Source organism: Arabidopsis lyrata (assembly GCF_000004255.2).
Source record: "Arabidopsis lyrata subsp. lyrata unplaced genomic scaffold ARALYscaffold_1, whole genome shotgun sequence".
Classification (NCBI taxonomy): domain Eukaryota; kingdom Viridiplantae; phylum Streptophyta; class Magnoliopsida; order Brassicales; family Brassicaceae; genus Arabidopsis; species Arabidopsis lyrata.
This window is the reverse complement of record NW_003302555.1, coordinates 32151722-32168460: the sequence shown is the minus strand read 5'-3', so window position 1 is coordinate 32168460 and position 16739 is coordinate 32151722. Positions and strand designations below refer to the sequence as shown.

At 35.2% G+C, this 16739-nt stretch overlaps 2 protein-coding genes across 2 annotated transcripts; one reads left to right on the top strand and one right to left on the bottom strand.

The window, feature by feature from the left end:
• Positions 1–153: 153 nt before the first annotated feature.
• Positions 154–2844, bottom strand: LOC9330704 (peptide chain release factor PrfB2, chloroplastic). The gene is made up of 7 exons (XM_002891905.2): positions 2446–2844; positions 2157–2369; positions 1891–1992; positions 1675–1812; positions 945–1249; positions 535–688; positions 154–448 (listed from the first exon to the last, which is right to left on the bottom strand). Exons 1-7 carry the CDS (start codon positions 2809–2811, stop codon positions 314–316), a joined length of 1413 nt encoding a protein of 470 aa, XP_002891951.1. The 5' UTR covers positions 2812–2844; the 3' UTR covers positions 154–313.
• A 10261-nt stretch (positions 2845–13105) lies between these two features.
• Positions 13106–14385, top strand: LOC9330703 (RNA pseudouridine synthase 1). The gene is made up of 2 exons (XM_021012633.1): positions 13106–13433; positions 13508–14385. The coding sequence occupies exons 1-2, from the start codon at positions 13112–13114 to the stop codon at positions 14149–14151; spliced, it is 966 nt and encodes a 321-aa protein (XP_020868292.1). The 5' UTR covers positions 13106–13111; the 3' UTR covers positions 14152–14385.
• Positions 14386–16739: the final 2354 nt, after the last annotated feature.

Below are 16739 nucleotides of genomic sequence, written 5' to 3'. Positions count from 1 at the left end.
TTTATCTCGTTTAAAGTGAAATTACAATTGTTAGTTCATAAAATTTTACAATTTTTAGTCATCATAATTTCCAAACCGAAAAAAAAAACACATTACTAGTGTTTCATGGTTTTAGGAATACAGATCTTTATTAATGAAAGTAGTTACAAATGCTAGAACTAAATATTGGATTATAAAGATTTTACTGAAGCCATTTTAAAAACAATGAATGAGTCTGCGCCAATCTAAATCCTTTCGGAGTTAAGTAAATAAAAAGACGTTTCAAGTAACATAAGAATAACTCTTTTGAGACAATCATGTCAACATCTCTAAACTAATGTTCTGGATCATCTTTGTCTAAAGAAGAAGATAAGAAGCTCAAGATGAAACCATCTAAGTCTCCTTCAAGAACCGAGTCGGGATCAGAGACTTCGTAGTTTGTTCGCAGATCCTTCACCATTCTGTATGGCTACAAAAACAAAGAATAGTTACTCAGCTCGTTGTCGGATAAACTCAAATTACAACCGAAAATGTGTGAATTCGGTATCTACATACATGAAGAACATAAGTTCGTATCTGGTTTCCCCAGCTGATTTCGGTTAGTGATTGCGTATGTTGAGCATTCATGGCTGTCTGACGAGCCATCTCCAGTTGGTCTAAACGTGATTGTAGTACCGCCATTGCTGAAGCCTTGTTCATATGCTGCGACCTGCATACCAAAATCAAGGATGGGCATAAAAACCAATCCAATCCAAAACCAACACAATTTCACTTTAAATCGAACAGAACGAGTTTTTAAAAATGAATCAAAAACAATCTGTCCTACACATTTCTCAAAACCAGATTCTGTCCTACTTCTATATAGATCTCTCAAAACTGTTAAAAAAAAAACCGAAAAAACAAAGCCAGCCCTAGCCAAAAGTCTGTTTAATTAGGAGAAACGAAGAGTGGAATTGAAACCAGACCTTTCATTCTGGCAAGTTGCTGTTATGCCAGTTGGTATGTGAATGATTCTCACAGCACTGTCTGTCGTGTTAGCGTGCTGTCCACCGGCTCCTCCAGAACGGAACCGCTCGATCCGGAGATCCGAGTCATTGATCTGCACTCGGGTTGAACCATCACCTAGAATTGGAATCACCGCAACCGCTGCAAACGAAGTGTGCCTCCGTTTTCCACTGTCAAACGGGGATATACGCACTAGCCTATGAACTCCAACTTCTGCTTTGGCGTATCCATATGAATATTCACCATTAACTTTGATCGTCGCACGCTGGTCAAGACATTGGATCAATCGTAAGCCAGCATTTCAAAATTTTAGATTATAGTACTTTACCAATTGCCACTGACAGAACATGAGTTTTAGCATGAGATAAACCAAACTACACAATTGGTTCGATAAGTGAGCCAACTGGTAGTCTAGTGCAGGAGCATTGTAATTAGCCTAAGTGGTTTGTAGTGGTAGCTACATAGACAGCTCGGCAATAATAGTTGACTCGGTTAGCTAGAGATATAACATGTTATAAAGACATTGGGGCTGAACAAGTTGAGTGGAATTCAGGATTTGGCTAGGTCTCTCTATGATGTGTATTTCTAGCTGAAGTGAATAAACAAAAGTTAACCGGTTTGGATTCTATCAGATTCCTCTAATACAAAATGCACAATTCAATTCATATATAAAGATAATTAAAAGCAAACCTTGATTCCCGCTATTTCCCCAGCCGCTTCATCAACCACAGTGACTGAAAATTTACGTCGTTGAGCCCATGTTTTATACATTTCCATTACCATAGATGCCCAATCATTGCTCTCTGTTCCTCCAGCTCCAGCTTGAACCTATTCAACAAACCTTCCAGATTTATAATATGAAATCAGAGACAGAAAAATCTCATACATATTTTCTCCGATAGTCACCTCAATATAACAGGAACACGGATCATTCTCCGCAGATAATAAAGCCTCAAGTTCTTTCTCTTTTGAAACTCTCCTCATATCCATCATTGCCTTCAATGTTTCCTGCACCAGAAACAAATAATCATGGTTACCAATATTACAACAAAGCAAAATTTAACCTATGATTCTCAAGTAATTCCCCTATGATTTAACCTACGAGCCGAAACATTCCGATAAATTAGTAAACACAAGCCTATATTTTTAAGAAATGAGTACAAAACTCACACCGATTCTAACTCTGTATCATTCTCCTCTTTAGCAAGTTTCAACATATCAATATGTTCAAGAAGCTCTCTCTCAAATGTCATAACTCCTTTCATTTTCCCCGTAAGCGAACCGTGTTCCCGGCTTATCTTACCAGCATGAATCGGATCATTCCATAAATCAGGCTTATTCAGCTCTGCAGATAACACTTTTAACCTCACCAAAAGTTTCTTCCACTGCCAAAAACCATAACAGAGAGTATAAAATACTGTATATGTAGCCAAAACACAAATCTCTGAAGTAGAATTTTACCTGTAATCGTCTCTTGATGACTTGAATCGATTGTGAAATTGCTGCAGCGTGACTTTTCCAATCACTTTCATTCTCATCTAAAATCGGCCATTGATTAGCTATGATTCGTTCTACTGTAAGTCCGTCACAAGTCGCAGCCACAGCTACAGCTTCTGAGTTCAATGATCGAGTCGTGGAAACGAAACTACTCCCAGAATTGAATCCGAAAGAGCTTGACGCAGGTGTTGAATTGAAGATTCTTCTAGAAACCAAAACTGAAGAGCTTGAATCTGGAAACGAGAGGGAGGAACAAGAAGAGAAAATAGTTCTGGTTTTGATTCCATTGATGAATCTGCTTCGAGATCTTCTGATGATTAACGATAACATTTCGAAATTGAATCAGAACTTTTGATTTTTCGATTCTTGTTAATAGTTAGGGTTTGTGGTTTATGAGAAACGGCGTCGTTTAGACGTTTCGGTTTTTTCGAATTCGGATTCAAATTCGGTTCAATCCGGCTTTGGTTCGGACTCGGTTCGACTTTTTCGGTTTATTAATATGGTATCCAAATGTATATGGTTTGGTAGCCCTGGGCAAAAAAACCGCTAACCAAATAACCGACCGAACCGAACCGAAAAAAACCGAACCATATCCGAACCGAAGTTTTTAAAATAACCGAATGGTTTGTAAAATCCCCTATCCAAACTAACCGAAACCGAACCGAACCGAACCGATAACCAAACGGTTAACCGAAATATCCAAAAACCTATAAGATACCCAAAAATAATATCCAAAACTATAATTATAAACTCAAAATATTAATTACTTTTAGAATCAAAATAATCAAATACTTTAAATAATCAAAATATTCAAATATTGTTTGTTATATTTGTCAAAGTTAAATACTCTTTTACAAAATTGAATCAAATTTTAATATTTTTTTCTAATACTTTCTTTTTTTGTATTTTCTTTTTGTATTTTTTTTTGGTTAATTTTGGTTAGTTTCGGTTAGTTACGGTAAATTTTGGTTAGTTTCGGTTAGTTACGGTAAATTTTGGTTAATTTGGGTAAAAACCCGAACCAAACCAAACGTGATAAAAGTTTGGTTAGTTACGGTTATCTATTTAAATATCCAAACCGAACCGAACCGAAAGGTAACCGAACCGAACCGAACCGAAATTCTTAAAATATCCGAATGGTTATTATATTACCATATCCAAACTAACCGAAACCGAACGTAACCGAACCGAAACCGAATGGTTAACCGAATGCCCAGGCCTATGGTTTGGTACGGTTTCTGTTGCGATTCCAATTCGAGTTTCAGTCAAATACATCCTTAATTTACAAAAGATACTTCAGTTTTCTATCTGTTTTTTTATTTTTCGATTGAGTTCGGATCGGTTTATCGGATATATATAAAAAAAATCCATTCAAACCATATTAAAATAGAAAAAATGTCAAAAAAAAATCACCAATTATAAGGGTTTTGATCCAAATCACCTCACAAACCAATTAAAGGTTCACAGATCTAAAACTTGACAAAGAATTTGATAACCGAGTTCTAGGCCTTTAACCGTACATTCCAAGAAGATCTCTTGCTCTCAACTCCTTGCCCAAGAAAAGAGCCTCGTAATATGAGGAATATATCATTTTAATTAGCCAATAAACAAAATTTAAGAAGTATGAATTGTCATCATTAATATCAATAGACAATTTCAAAAAAAATAAGTTGAATATATACACATTTCCCAAGAAAGAAACTTAGTTGTTACTATTAATTAAACATAGCCATAATATAGAGTATCATTCGGAAAAATTGTTACGTTAAATATTTTAACTAAAATAAATATAAAAAATTAACAGCCGCGTAATCTGGGAAATATATCATCTTTAATAGCCAATAAACAAAATTTGAGAAGTATGAACTATCATCATTAATATCAATAGACAATTTCAAAAAGAATGACTTGAATATATACATTTTGCATTGTTTTTGCTTAGTTTTTGCACTGTTGTTGCTCAGTTTTGGTAGTTGTTACCATTAATTTCTGTTGTTAATTGTAAAATTTGGAATGTATTATTATTACTCGAAACCGCGAGTCGAAAATATATATGTGTTTACTAATAGAGGTTTATGATGATATTGTGGGAAGAGTTCCATATAAATCAGAGGCAAATGAAACTAGCGGTCACTTAGTGCTTATTACTGGTTGTGGATAGATTGCAATGATGTGAGATTTTGGGAGGCTCAAGATTCTTATGGAATCACAAAAGGGGATCAATGCTTTATCAAGATAGCTAGAGTTGAGAATATGATTTCCGCTTACCTTGAGATAATAATTAATTAGAGATAATTATGAAATGCTTAGTTTAATTGCTTTGTATGATCATGCTCTCTCTAAGCGTACGCGGATTAGGTATGCAGATATCTCTCACTCTTCCCACCTTTTGTTTGTCTTACTGAAGTGTTTATATTTTGTTGTTATTTTCTCATTTACACAATTAACACTTTTCTTAATGCATTGAGACACTCATTGGAAACACGAATGTACAAATACCTAAGTGCATCTCAGAGCTGGAGTGTGGATCCGTTCAGATCATGATTCAGCTGCTTGACCACGTACAAACTCCAGCGATAACAAATATAGACGATGAATGTGTTTCCGTTGAAGCACAAGTAGATGTTCATTGGGAAATCAGCCGTGAAGTCCGGTGCGAATTAGCAAGCGTAAGAAAGTCGTTCATTAGTCAATAAATTATTGTTTGATTTCAACTAATTAACACGAATTCTAAAACTTGACAAAGCGTTTGATAACCGAGTTCCAGGCCTTTAACCGTACATTCCAAGGAAATCTCTTGCTCTCAACTCCTTGCCCAAGAAAAGAGCCGCGTAATATGAGGAATATATCATTTTAATTAGCCAATAAACAAAATTTAAGAAGTATGAATTGTCATCATTAATATCAATAGACAATTTCAATAAGAATAAGTTGAATATATACACATTTCCCAAGAAAGAAACTTAGTTGTTACTATTAATTAAACCTAGCCATAATTTAGATTAACCTTTGGAAAAATTATTACGTTAAATCTTTTAACTAAAATAAATAGAAAAAATTAATCTGGGAAATAGATCATCTTTTATAGCCAATAAACAAAATTTGAGAAGTATGAACTATCATCATTAATATATATAGACAATTTCAAAAAGGATGACTTGAATATATACATTTTGCATTGTTTTTGCTCAGTTTTTGCACTGTTGTTGCTCAGTTTTGGTAGTTGTCACCATTAATTTCTGTTGTTAATTGTAAAATTTGGAATGTATTATTATTACTCGAAACCGCGAGTCGAAATTATATATGTGTTTACTAATAGAGGTTTATGATGATATTGTGGGAAGAGTTCCATATAAATCAGAGGCAAATGAAACTAGCGGTCACTTAGTGCTTATTACTGGTTGTGGATAGATTGCAATGGTGTGAGATTTTGGGAGGCTCAAGATACTTATGGAATCACAAACGGAGATCAAGGCTTTATTAAGATAGCTAGAGTTGAGAATATGATTTCCGCTTACTTTGAGATAATAATTAATTAGAGATAATTATGAAATGCTTAGTTTAATTGCTTTGTATTATCATGCTCTCTCTAAGCGTACGCGGATTAGGTATTCAGATCTCTCACACTTCCCACCTTTTGTTTGTCTTACTGAAGTGTTCATGTTTTGTTGTTATTTTCTCATTTACACAATTAACACTTTTCTTAATGCATTGAGACACTCATTGGAAACACTAAGAAGATTTTCCTCTATGACCTTGGGTTTTAAAACTCGTTTAACCGGTAGTAAGTCTATTAGTAGATGAATCTTAACAGAGCCGTGCAAGAAAATAAGAAGGTCTGATGCGGTATCCTAAAAAAACTCAAAATAAAAATCATCATCATTAATGAACAAAGAATTAGAGTAACAATCATTATGTTATAACTTTTTTTCTTCTGAATAAACAAGATTGTCAAAACATCAACGATAAATAAAAAGTTTAAATCCACAGTTAATACTCCATCTGTTTAGTTAATACTCCATCTGTTTCACAAAGAGTGTCATTCTACACTTTTTCACACATATTAAGAAAGTTATTAAAATTTCTACTATACTCCTTATCAATAAACTAATTAAAATTATCTCTCTTATTAATACATTAAAAATAGGGTTAAACATGGACTTTTATTCAAATTTTGTATTGGAAATACAAAACGACACTCTTTGTGAAACAAATGGCTCCATATAAATCGAATTATTTTTGTTTCGGACACTCTTTGTGAAACAAAGAAAGTATAATAGAAGAGATGGTTGAGATATATAGCGACTTGTTTTTATTTTGGAATTTTTTTTTTATTTCTTATTGCGATTTCTACTTTCGAGAAAAATCTGACTAGCTGAATTTATTAAAACATCAAGCTTATAATTTAAAGAAAAATGATAATCTAAGAATTTAGGTTATGGTAAACTTTTTTCTCAAAAGTACATTAAAAACAAAATGAATAAGCAATTGAAAGTTTTTTTTTTTTATATAAAATAAGGCTGGAGGCAAAGGTTTCATATTGTCTAACGTAAGCACGGCTCTGCTCTCAAATCTTCACAATATCAAAGAGGTTACAAATACCACTACTTGACTTGTGATGTTGTTTTCGGTTTATAGATTTGGTACAAGAAGAACTAGAATCAAAGACCGCAAAGTAGAAGAAGAAAACTTGCTCAAGAAACCCTTGTTTCTCTCTCTCTATGTTCCCTAGAACACTCATGATGTCTTGTCTCACACCTACCTTCACCTCCACTTTCTCATATCCCACGTAGAGATATATGCCATGTTTAAAAAATCGCTAGACGCTAGTCGGCGGTGAGGATGGGCCTAGCGCCTAGCAAGAAAATCAGAGATTAAACGGGGATTAATCGGATACTAGTTTTAAGGCTATTTAATATTTTAAAAACATATTAATCCATTATAAATAACAAATTTATATAATCTTGTTTATAAAATTGCATTAAACACATGAAAACAAGAATTTAAGGTCAAACTTATGATTTTTATACAAATTATGAACACAAATGGACGTTTTGAATTTTAGATCCAAAAAAAAAAAAAAATTGTGCTAGGCGGACAAAAATCAGATCACCGATTTTTTTTACCGATTTGGACAAAATCGCCGCGGTCCTCATCCGATCAGCGTCTAAACAGCTAGGCGGCCGATTTTTTGGACAGGGGATAAATGTATACTTAATGGTCCACTTTGTTCTTCTTTCTCTTCATGTATTTTTGCATGGTCCATTAACGCCTATTATGTGTGTGTTGAGTCAAACCCAATGAACACCAATTTTTAAATTTGGTTGAAAAACACCAATTTTTTTTTTACGCTTTAAAGAACCAATTTTTATTTAGCTTTATTTTAATTACAAATTTTACCGACAAAGCCAATTTGTGCACGTTTTAAATGTTTTAACGGAACAGATTAACTGCTTAAATTTCGATAATAATCTATATTAAGTTTTCCAGCAGTCTGATTATGGAGATGAGTAACGGAAAGTTAATCACGTTAATTCGTTTCGTCAAAACATTTCATGACGAGCCTAAATTAATTCGGTTAACAAATGTTTGTGATTAAAATAAAATTGGTGGTTTAAAGTATCAGAAGATAAATTGGTGTTGTTTTCAACCAAATTTAAAAGAGAAAATCCCAGAAGAAACATCCAAATTAAAACATTTTCCCAACTAAAACCTCAAACTTTTTCCGTTCCCATATAAAACCTCCAAATTGAATTTTTTTCCCAATTAAAACCTCTAACTTTTTTCTTTCCCAAATAAAACCTCCAACTAATTAATTTTTTCTAAAAAAAATCTTCAAGTCGTCAAATTTGTGCATGATCAATGATTAACTAACGGTAAACGGTTTTTAATGATCTTTTTTCCGTTTATTTAGTTTTCAAAATTCACATGTGTTAGTTACAATAGAAAATATGAAAATCTTAATTATGAACTCTATAATACATTTTTTCTAATTTTTAGAGTTCATATAAAATTTTGGAAACTAAATAAACAAAAAATAGATGTCGTCAACGACTATTAACTATTCAGAACGAAATTACCAGTGATCATTGGTCAACCATTGATCGGGTTCAAGTTTGACGACTTGAAAGTTTTTTTAGAGAAAATTAATTAGTTGAAGGTTTTAATTGAGAAAACTTTTCAATTTGGAGGTTTTATATGAGAACGAAAAAAGTTGGAGGTTTTACTTGGGAAAATGTTTCAACTTGGAGGTTTTTTCTGAGATTTTTCTAATTTTTTTTTTTTTGTCAACCACACATTAATTATTAAATAACACCTTGATTGGTTGTCCAATTAGGAGGAGTAGTGTTTACAAAAGTAACTTCGGAAAATAAAAGTCTAGAAGAACGGGCTAAGCAGTCCGCCTTAACATTACATAAACGAGGTATAAGAGAAAGCGAGAATAAGGGGAAAGAGTCACGGAGCAGTCTAAAAGCATCTAGCAGATTAGAGAAAGCGGGCCATTCTTTAGGTGATTGTACCATCGAGACTAACTCTGAACAATCTGTTTCAAACGCCTGACAATTAATCCTTCTTGAAAAGACATTCTTCATGGCCCAAATTAACGCTTCCATCTCCGAGTGAAGGGGGGAGGGGGATCTCCGAAGGCACTTTGCACCAAGTAGTATCGTTTGATCATTTCCTTGAAAACACCACCATCCTATACCCATAGTTGGATCCAAAGATTTCCAAGAGCCATCAATCCGACATCTTATAGATTGGATAGGGCTTTCCAAAATTTCCGTATTAATACTAGTTTCGATCGGTTCCAACTGAGCATCTTCCCACATTAATTTCTCGTTCAAAGCGTGATTTAAAATATCTGTGGGATCAGATTGAATTCCTTTGAAAACGTTTTTATTCCTGTCTTTCCAAATGAACCACAAAATCCAAGCAAAACAATTGGTTCTTTCTCCCCCATCTAGAGGAGGTGGTAACCTCCAGTAAAGATAATCTAGATTTGAAAATTCCGAGCTTAGAGGAAAAGAACCTGAAACCATAGGTATTGTGGATAATTCGCATATTTTTTTAGAATGAGAACATTCAAATAAAACATGATTTATTGTTTCTTCTGCCGTCTCACACCTTTTACAGATAATATCACAATGAATCCCTCGTTGTGCTAATTTTGAGGTAACTGCCAAGGATCCCGAAGCAATTTGCCATAAGAAATGTTTTATTTTTGGTGGAGCTTTGACTTTCCAAGCTTGTGCTTGTAATTTTCTATAATTTGGACCCCATTTGGTCGTTTTTGTCAAACTTCGAGCAAGCCGATATCCTGATTTTACTGTATATTTTCTTGATTTTGTATAATACCAAATAAGCCTATCTGGTTTAGAAACTTGACTAATAGCTAGTCCACTAATAATTTGAATATCCACCGGATCCAAGAATTCTTGTAAAATTGGGAGGTGCCATTCTTTAGTAACCGGATTAATTAAATGGTTAACCATTAGGCTTGGAAGCAACAAATTCCCTCTGCCATTTGCGGGGCGTGGATTAACATCGGGAATCCAAGGATCTCTCCATACCGATATGTTAAAACCCGAACCAAGAGACCATCTTGCACCCATTTCAACGAGTCTTTTAGTAGAAAAAATACTCTTCCATCCAAACGATGGAGAGTTTGGCTTTTTAGCATTTAAAGGATGAACATTCCTGAAATATCTACCTTTTAACACTCGAGCTACTAATGAGTTTGGATACTGGATTAACCTCCAATACTGTTTAGCCAACATGGCATCATTAAATGTATCTAGAGAATGAAAACTCAAACCTCCTTCTTCTTTATCCATACACATTTTTTCCCATGCTATCCAATGAATTCCACGGTCTTTCCCATTAGAACTCCACCAATAATTAGAAATAGCACTTGTTAACTTAAATGTTAACTCTTGAGGAAGTTTAAAACAAGACATAACATATGTTGGGAGAGCCAAAGCAACAGACTTGATCATTGTCTCTTTCCCACCTTTTGACAGATATTTAGCTGACCAACCATTAATCCGTTCATTAAGTCTTTCCCGAACGTAATTAAAGATTTTACTTTTTGAGCCCCCTAGGCTCTCTGGTATACCCAAATAAGTACCCATTCCACCTTCCTTAGTAATACCAAGGAAATGTTTTAGTTCATCTTTCTTTTGGTGTGCTACACGCTTACCAAATATGACCGAAGATTTATTGAAATTTATCTCTTGCTCTGAAGCTTTGCCATAATTTCCAATAATATCCATCACCGTTTTACACTGCTCCGTATCTGCTTTACAGAAAAAGAGACTATCATCCGCAAAAAGCAAATGTGAGATCGGAGGACTTCTTTTTGCTATTTTAATTCCGATCAGCTTCTTCTCTCTTTCTGCTTTTTTAATATTAGCAATCAGGACCTCCGTACATAAAATAAATAAATAAGGCGATAGAGGATCACCCTGCCGTAAACCCCTTTTGGGAATTATATTTCCTCTAGGTTCTCCGTTCAATAAAACCTGATACGAAACGGAACTAACACTCCACATGATCCAAGAGATCCAACTAGAGTTGAATCCCATTCGTGACATAACAGCCTCCAAAAATTCTCATTCTATCCTATCATATGCTTTGCTCATATCTGTTTTAATGGCTAAAAAATCTGTCTTGCACATTCTATTCGTCCTGAGTCCATGAAACATTTCCTGAGCTAGCAATATGTTGTCTGTAATAAGTCTACCTGAAACGAAAGCCGACTGTGTTTCAGAGACTAGTCGAGGTAAAATATTTTTAAGCCTTAAGCAAAGAATTTTTGAAATAATCTTGTAACTCACATTACAAAGACTTATTGGCCTAAACTCGGCCATCCTCTGTGGCCTTTCGGTCTTTGGAATTAAACAAATATTTGTTTCGTTTATTCTCTTATCAAAACATCCTGTTCTGAAAAAATCACTGACCAAACCTACTAAGTCTTCCTTTAAAGAGTGCCAAAACCTTTGATAAAACAAGGCCGTCATGCCATCTGGGCCTGGTGTTTTTTCAGGGTGCATGGAAAATAAGGCTTTCCTAACTTCTGCTTCTGTAATCCCTTTGGTTAGCTCTCTATTCATATCTTCCGTAATAATAGGAGATACTTCATGTACCATCTCAGCGATGCCATTTGTATTGGAAACATTAAATAGATCCTTAAAGTAGCTAGTTGCTATCTCTTCCATTCCTGCTTCTGATTCCTCCCAAACATCATTAGGGCCATATAAACCTGAAATCTTATTTCTTGCCCTTCTTTTTTTAGTGGAAGCATGAAAAAATTTGGTATTTTTATCTCCCACTTTTAACCAAAAATTTCTGTTCTTTTGCTTCCAATACATCTCCTCCTCCTGATAGGCTTCCTTTAATTTATTTTCGATTCTTTTTATTTCCTCTTGTGGAATCGAATCATCATTCTTCGCTTCTTCCAAAGCCAACTTAAGGGAAGAAATATTAGCCTGGCCTGTCGGGATATTATTTTTCCTCCACCATGAAATGGAATTTCTACAATTTTTAATTTTATCCACAAAAACAGGAACTCTAAAATTTCTTGTTCGATTCAACCCCGAATCAATGGCCTCAGTAAGACCATCCTTCCCAACCCATCTCTTATCAAACCGAAACTGGCGTTTTTTCCTCGCCAAAGATTTTTCGCAACTCAATAGAATCGGTCTATGATCAGAACCAATCATATCCAGATATTCCACTTTTGAATAAGGGAACAAATTGTGCCAATCCTCATTTCCCAAAGCCCAATCAAGCCTGCATCTCACAATTTGTTGGTTTCTATTACCTCTCCATGATAATTGTTCACCATAGCACGAAAATTCTAACATATCGTTATGTCGAATCATAAGATTAAAAGGAACAAAGGAAGCAGGTGATCGTAAATTATCACCTGTCTTTTCATGATTTCCAGTCAACTCATTAAAATCACCAATCATTAGCCATGGTTTTTTCCGGTTTAAACCCAACTCTGTTATTTTTTCCCAAACAATGTCGCGTTTTGTGGCAACAGGATCACCATAAACAAATGACATAAAAACTTTTTGTTTCCCGAATAATGCTTTAACATCAATAATCCGATTGCTTGCATAAAGAATTTCTAAATTTAATTTATTATTATAAAATAAAGCCAAGCCGCCACTAGCACCGCTAAGGTCAACTGAATACAAATTATTATAACCAAACTGAAATTGAAATTTCTTTAAATAAGAGAAACATCTTTTTGTTTCTGATAAAAATAAAATGTCTGGTTTATGTTTTCGCCATAAATCCCTTAAATAATTTTCTGTCAGGTCAGCTCCTATTCCCTGACAGTTCCAGCTCAAGGCTTTCACGTATTTGCCGGTGGTTTCAGGAGCGCCACCATCCCTTTCTTCGACAATCGATGTGCACCATCCGTTTTTTCCCCCTCCTTTGGTTTAGATTTACCCGCAGCTTTCTGTTTGTTAACATCACCTGCAGATTTAAAAAGGATAAATTGGTGTTTTTTTTCAACAATTTTTAAAATATGGTTTCGTTTTTGGATCAGTATTTCGGTTCAGATCGGTTTAGTATTTATAAACGTATAATAAAAAAGGTTAGAGAAAGGATACAAATGTCACTGCTTCGAAACCTCTTCTCCTTCTCCATCTCTACAAATTCAATTCTCACAAAACCCTATTTCGCAATCTCAACCAAAGCCATGGAAGCTACCTCTGAACTCAATCTCCATTACCCAAAACCCATATCTCCCCCTCCACCTCCAATCTCCAAAGACATTGAACTCAGAAGAGCAATGGAAGCTTCATCGAAATCAAGTCTCTTCAATCTCACAAGAGACCATGTATTATACGAAGACGAATACCTAATGGCTGTGAATAAACCAAAAGGTGTTTATTGTGAAGCTGTTCTTCGCTCTGCTCCTCAAATTGTTCTTGGTTAGTGAATCTAAAATCTAATTTCTTCTTCGATTTCTCTATGTTTGTGAATCTAAATCTAATTCGATTTTCAGATTCTTCGAGTGAGTTTCATTTAGCGAATAGGTTAGATCGTGATACTAGTGGTGTGATGATTATTACTAAGTCACATAAAGTCGCTGCTAAGCTTGTTAAGGCTTTCACAGAACATAAGATTCGTAAATCATACATTGCTCTTTGTATTGGTTCATCTCCAAATTGGAGGAAGATTACGGTTAGTTCAGGTCATGGACGGTCGAAACACGGAGCGTGGCGTGTTTACGCTGCGTTGGATGTTGGTAGAGTTTTACCTGGTGGTTCTTTTGTTAGAGATATGGAGACGACGTTTGAAGTTGTATCGGTAAACGGTGTGGAAACCGAATCTTGTGAAGTGGAAAATGTGATTGTTGTTGAACGGGAGCAAGAATTGAGTTGTGCTGGAGATGATGTTGTTGTGGTTAGGGCGTTTCCGCGAAGTGGGAGGACGCATCAGATTAGGTTACATTGTCAGTATCTTGGGATTTCGATTCGAGGAGATGTGAAGTATCATGGAATGTATGAGTGGAGAGGAAGAACATTTGAGGGGCATGAGCTTCATGCTGAGTGTTTGTCGTTGGATCATCCTGTTACGGATGATCCTATTGTTATTCGAGCTCCTCTTCCGTGCTGGGCCACCAGAGATGAAAGTTGTAACGGTTGATGGTTAGTTTTCAATGGATAGTGTTAAGATCTTGACATTGGTTGATTTGTGTTTTTCGGAATCTCATTTCTTTGGAAAGTAAAGCTAGGCGCAAGACATGAAATTTAAAAATTCATTTCTTCAATGTCAAAGATGGAAGATTGTAATTGAAAAGTCGCGGTGGAATCTGTGTAGTTCAATTAAGAACATTAGAAAGAAGGAAGTACATTGAATACAATCCTATGTTTCCTTTTGTTTCTTTTTATAAACTCGATAGCACAACATGTGTTTATCATACGAAATCTGCAGCAACAACTTGTACTAGCCTTCTATGATTTTTCTTTTGTTTTTAGCTTGGAAAGGAGTAATGTATTTCTAGCTTGGAAAGCAAATGATGAAACTGAAGTGCAGTCGGCCTTGGTGAATAGGTCAGCTAGTTGGTGTTGTGTCTTGACATGAAGAGTCGTGAAGAAACCAAACACCAAACGTTTTCAAACCTCATGACAATCGAGCTTGATATACTTTGTTCGTTCGTGAAAAACGGAGTTGCTCGTGATGTATAGCGCAGCTTGGTAATCGCAGAAAAGAACAATGGTATCAAGTGGCTGTGAATGTATATCACAAAGCTTGGAGCGTAACCAGCCTAGCTCGAAGATGGTATTGGCCACGTTTTGATATTCTACATCTACAGAGGTTTTACTCGCAACATATTGCTTCTTTGACTTCCATTAAACCTGATTTCTGGAACTAAACAACAAGTTTAAGAGGTAAATATTTTCCTTGTTTTGGAGTTTCCTCCACATCACCATATAAGAATATATTTGTAAAATACTGAAATCCATTAATACTCTCCTACCATGAATTATAGCAAATAATAATATCAGTATGACATATATTAGTTTGGCCACACTAAAAATGTGAAGATAGTCAAATTCGTTGTAGTTGAGTGTAACACATGTACAGTAGCCACTAAACGAGTCTTGTATCTCTCAATATGCCTAACCAGTTTATATTTAACTTTGTAAATCCAATTACATAACTTAATGTTTTCTTTCAGGTTACGAACATATAAATCAAGTTCTCGTATTCATGAGAGCTTCCAACTCAAGGTTCATTGCACCAAGCCATGCACGGTTGTAACTTCAATGTCTCTTTAAACTTTAATTCTTCTTTTTCATATGACATGGAAAAATAAAATTTACAAAATTCATGAAAGAGTTGATCATAAAATAAAGGATAATATTAAAAACTAGTCAAATTTTACACATAAATTAACGTGCAGAAAATATGGGTAACAAACCATTTTTAAGATGCGAAAGCCCAAAACTACCATCTGCATTTGGGCGGGATGTTTGGCTTCCGAGAGTAGATATATTGCCATAGGAAGAACAAACCTAGGTAGCTAATCATTGATGTGTAATATTTAAAAAACACTTGCAACTTTACATGGCATGAGTAATGAACGCTTGAGGGAATTTGCATAGAACACTATTTAGACTAGACGAGGTATACAAAAAGTCATGTAACAATGAAATAAGCATATTGCAGAAATGTTGCATAAGGCATTTAAGGACACGCTATTTATATTTATTACATTAGAACATATAGGTTACATATTGCCTTGATAGTATGGCAAATGAGCTACACCACAGATAAGAAAACCACATCCGTGTTATTGTACGAATTTGCATGTGATTATAGGAAAAACATGTATCATAACTCTATAACTTGCGTGTGATTTTAGCAAAAAGCATGGATTATTAGTAAAACACACAATCTGTTATAAAACTTGTTGTTCTATTGATTAATGAATGAGGTTTCGATACATATATATACATGACAAGGGGAGACAAATCCCCATTGGGCTAGTAAACCCTAAAGCCCAAAAGCCCACTAAGTACAATATAGGCCGTCATAAGGAGAATCTTCAAGAACATGGACATGGGCCTTCTAGGATATGGATTAGGCCCACGGTTATGGAGTCCATCCAATATGTGATTTATAACACTCCCCCTTGGATGACATAACCGTGTAGATGCCAAAGGATCTCAGTAATACGCTTGGGGATGCTGCCTCATTAAAACCTTACCAGGAAAACCCATTGGGACAAAACCATGGTTAAGGAAAAAGAGTACAGCACGTATTACTCCCCCTGTTTTGGTCATCCCTGCAAGTCCTTAAGTCTCCGCATTCCAATTTGATGCGTGAGCTTCCTCAATGTCGATGTTGGTAATGCCTTGGTAAAGAGATCGGCTGAGTTGTCGCTGGATCGAACTTGTACCACTCGAACTTCTCCATCCCTTTGCAAGTCATGCGTGAAGAAGAACTTTGGTAGAATGTGCTTCGTCCGATCTCCCTTGATGTAGCCGTCCTTGAGCTGAGCGATACAGACTGTGTTGTCTCCTCATATGATGGTCGTTGATGTTGTAGTAGCTGCGCCTTGAAGAAGGCTGCCTACGTACCCTTGGAAGGGATCAAGCCACACGTAGTTCCTATTTATTGACCATGCCATAATCTGATCTTACCTGCATTATCAAAACAAACTAAACCAAAGCAAAACTAGACCTTCTTTGGTTAGATCAGTATAGAATAAAACCCAAATAAACAAA

Excerpts from the sequence above, each read along its gene's own strand:
- LOC9330703 (XM_021012633.1), top strand. The coding sequence starts at position 13,112 with ATGTCACTGCTTCGAAACCTCTTCTCCTTCTCCATCTCTACAAATTCA. Across the intron at positions 13,434-13,507 it reads TGCTCCTCAAATTGTTCTTG|ATTCTTCGAGTGAGTTTCAT; the intron begins GTTAGTGAATCT and ends TTCGATTTTCAG.
- LOC9330704 (XM_002891905.2), bottom strand. The coding sequence starts at position 2,811 with ATGTTATCGTTAATCATCAGAAGATCTCGAAGCAGATTCATCAATGGA. Across the intron at positions 1,993-2,156 it reads ATGATACAGAGTTAGAATCG|GAAACATTGAAGGCAATGAT; the intron begins GTGTGAGTTTTG and ends TTTCTGGTGCAG. Across the intron at positions 689-944 it reads GCAACTTGCCAGAATGAAAG|GTCGCAGCATATGAACAAGG; the intron begins GTCTGGTTTCAA and ends TTTGGTATGCAG.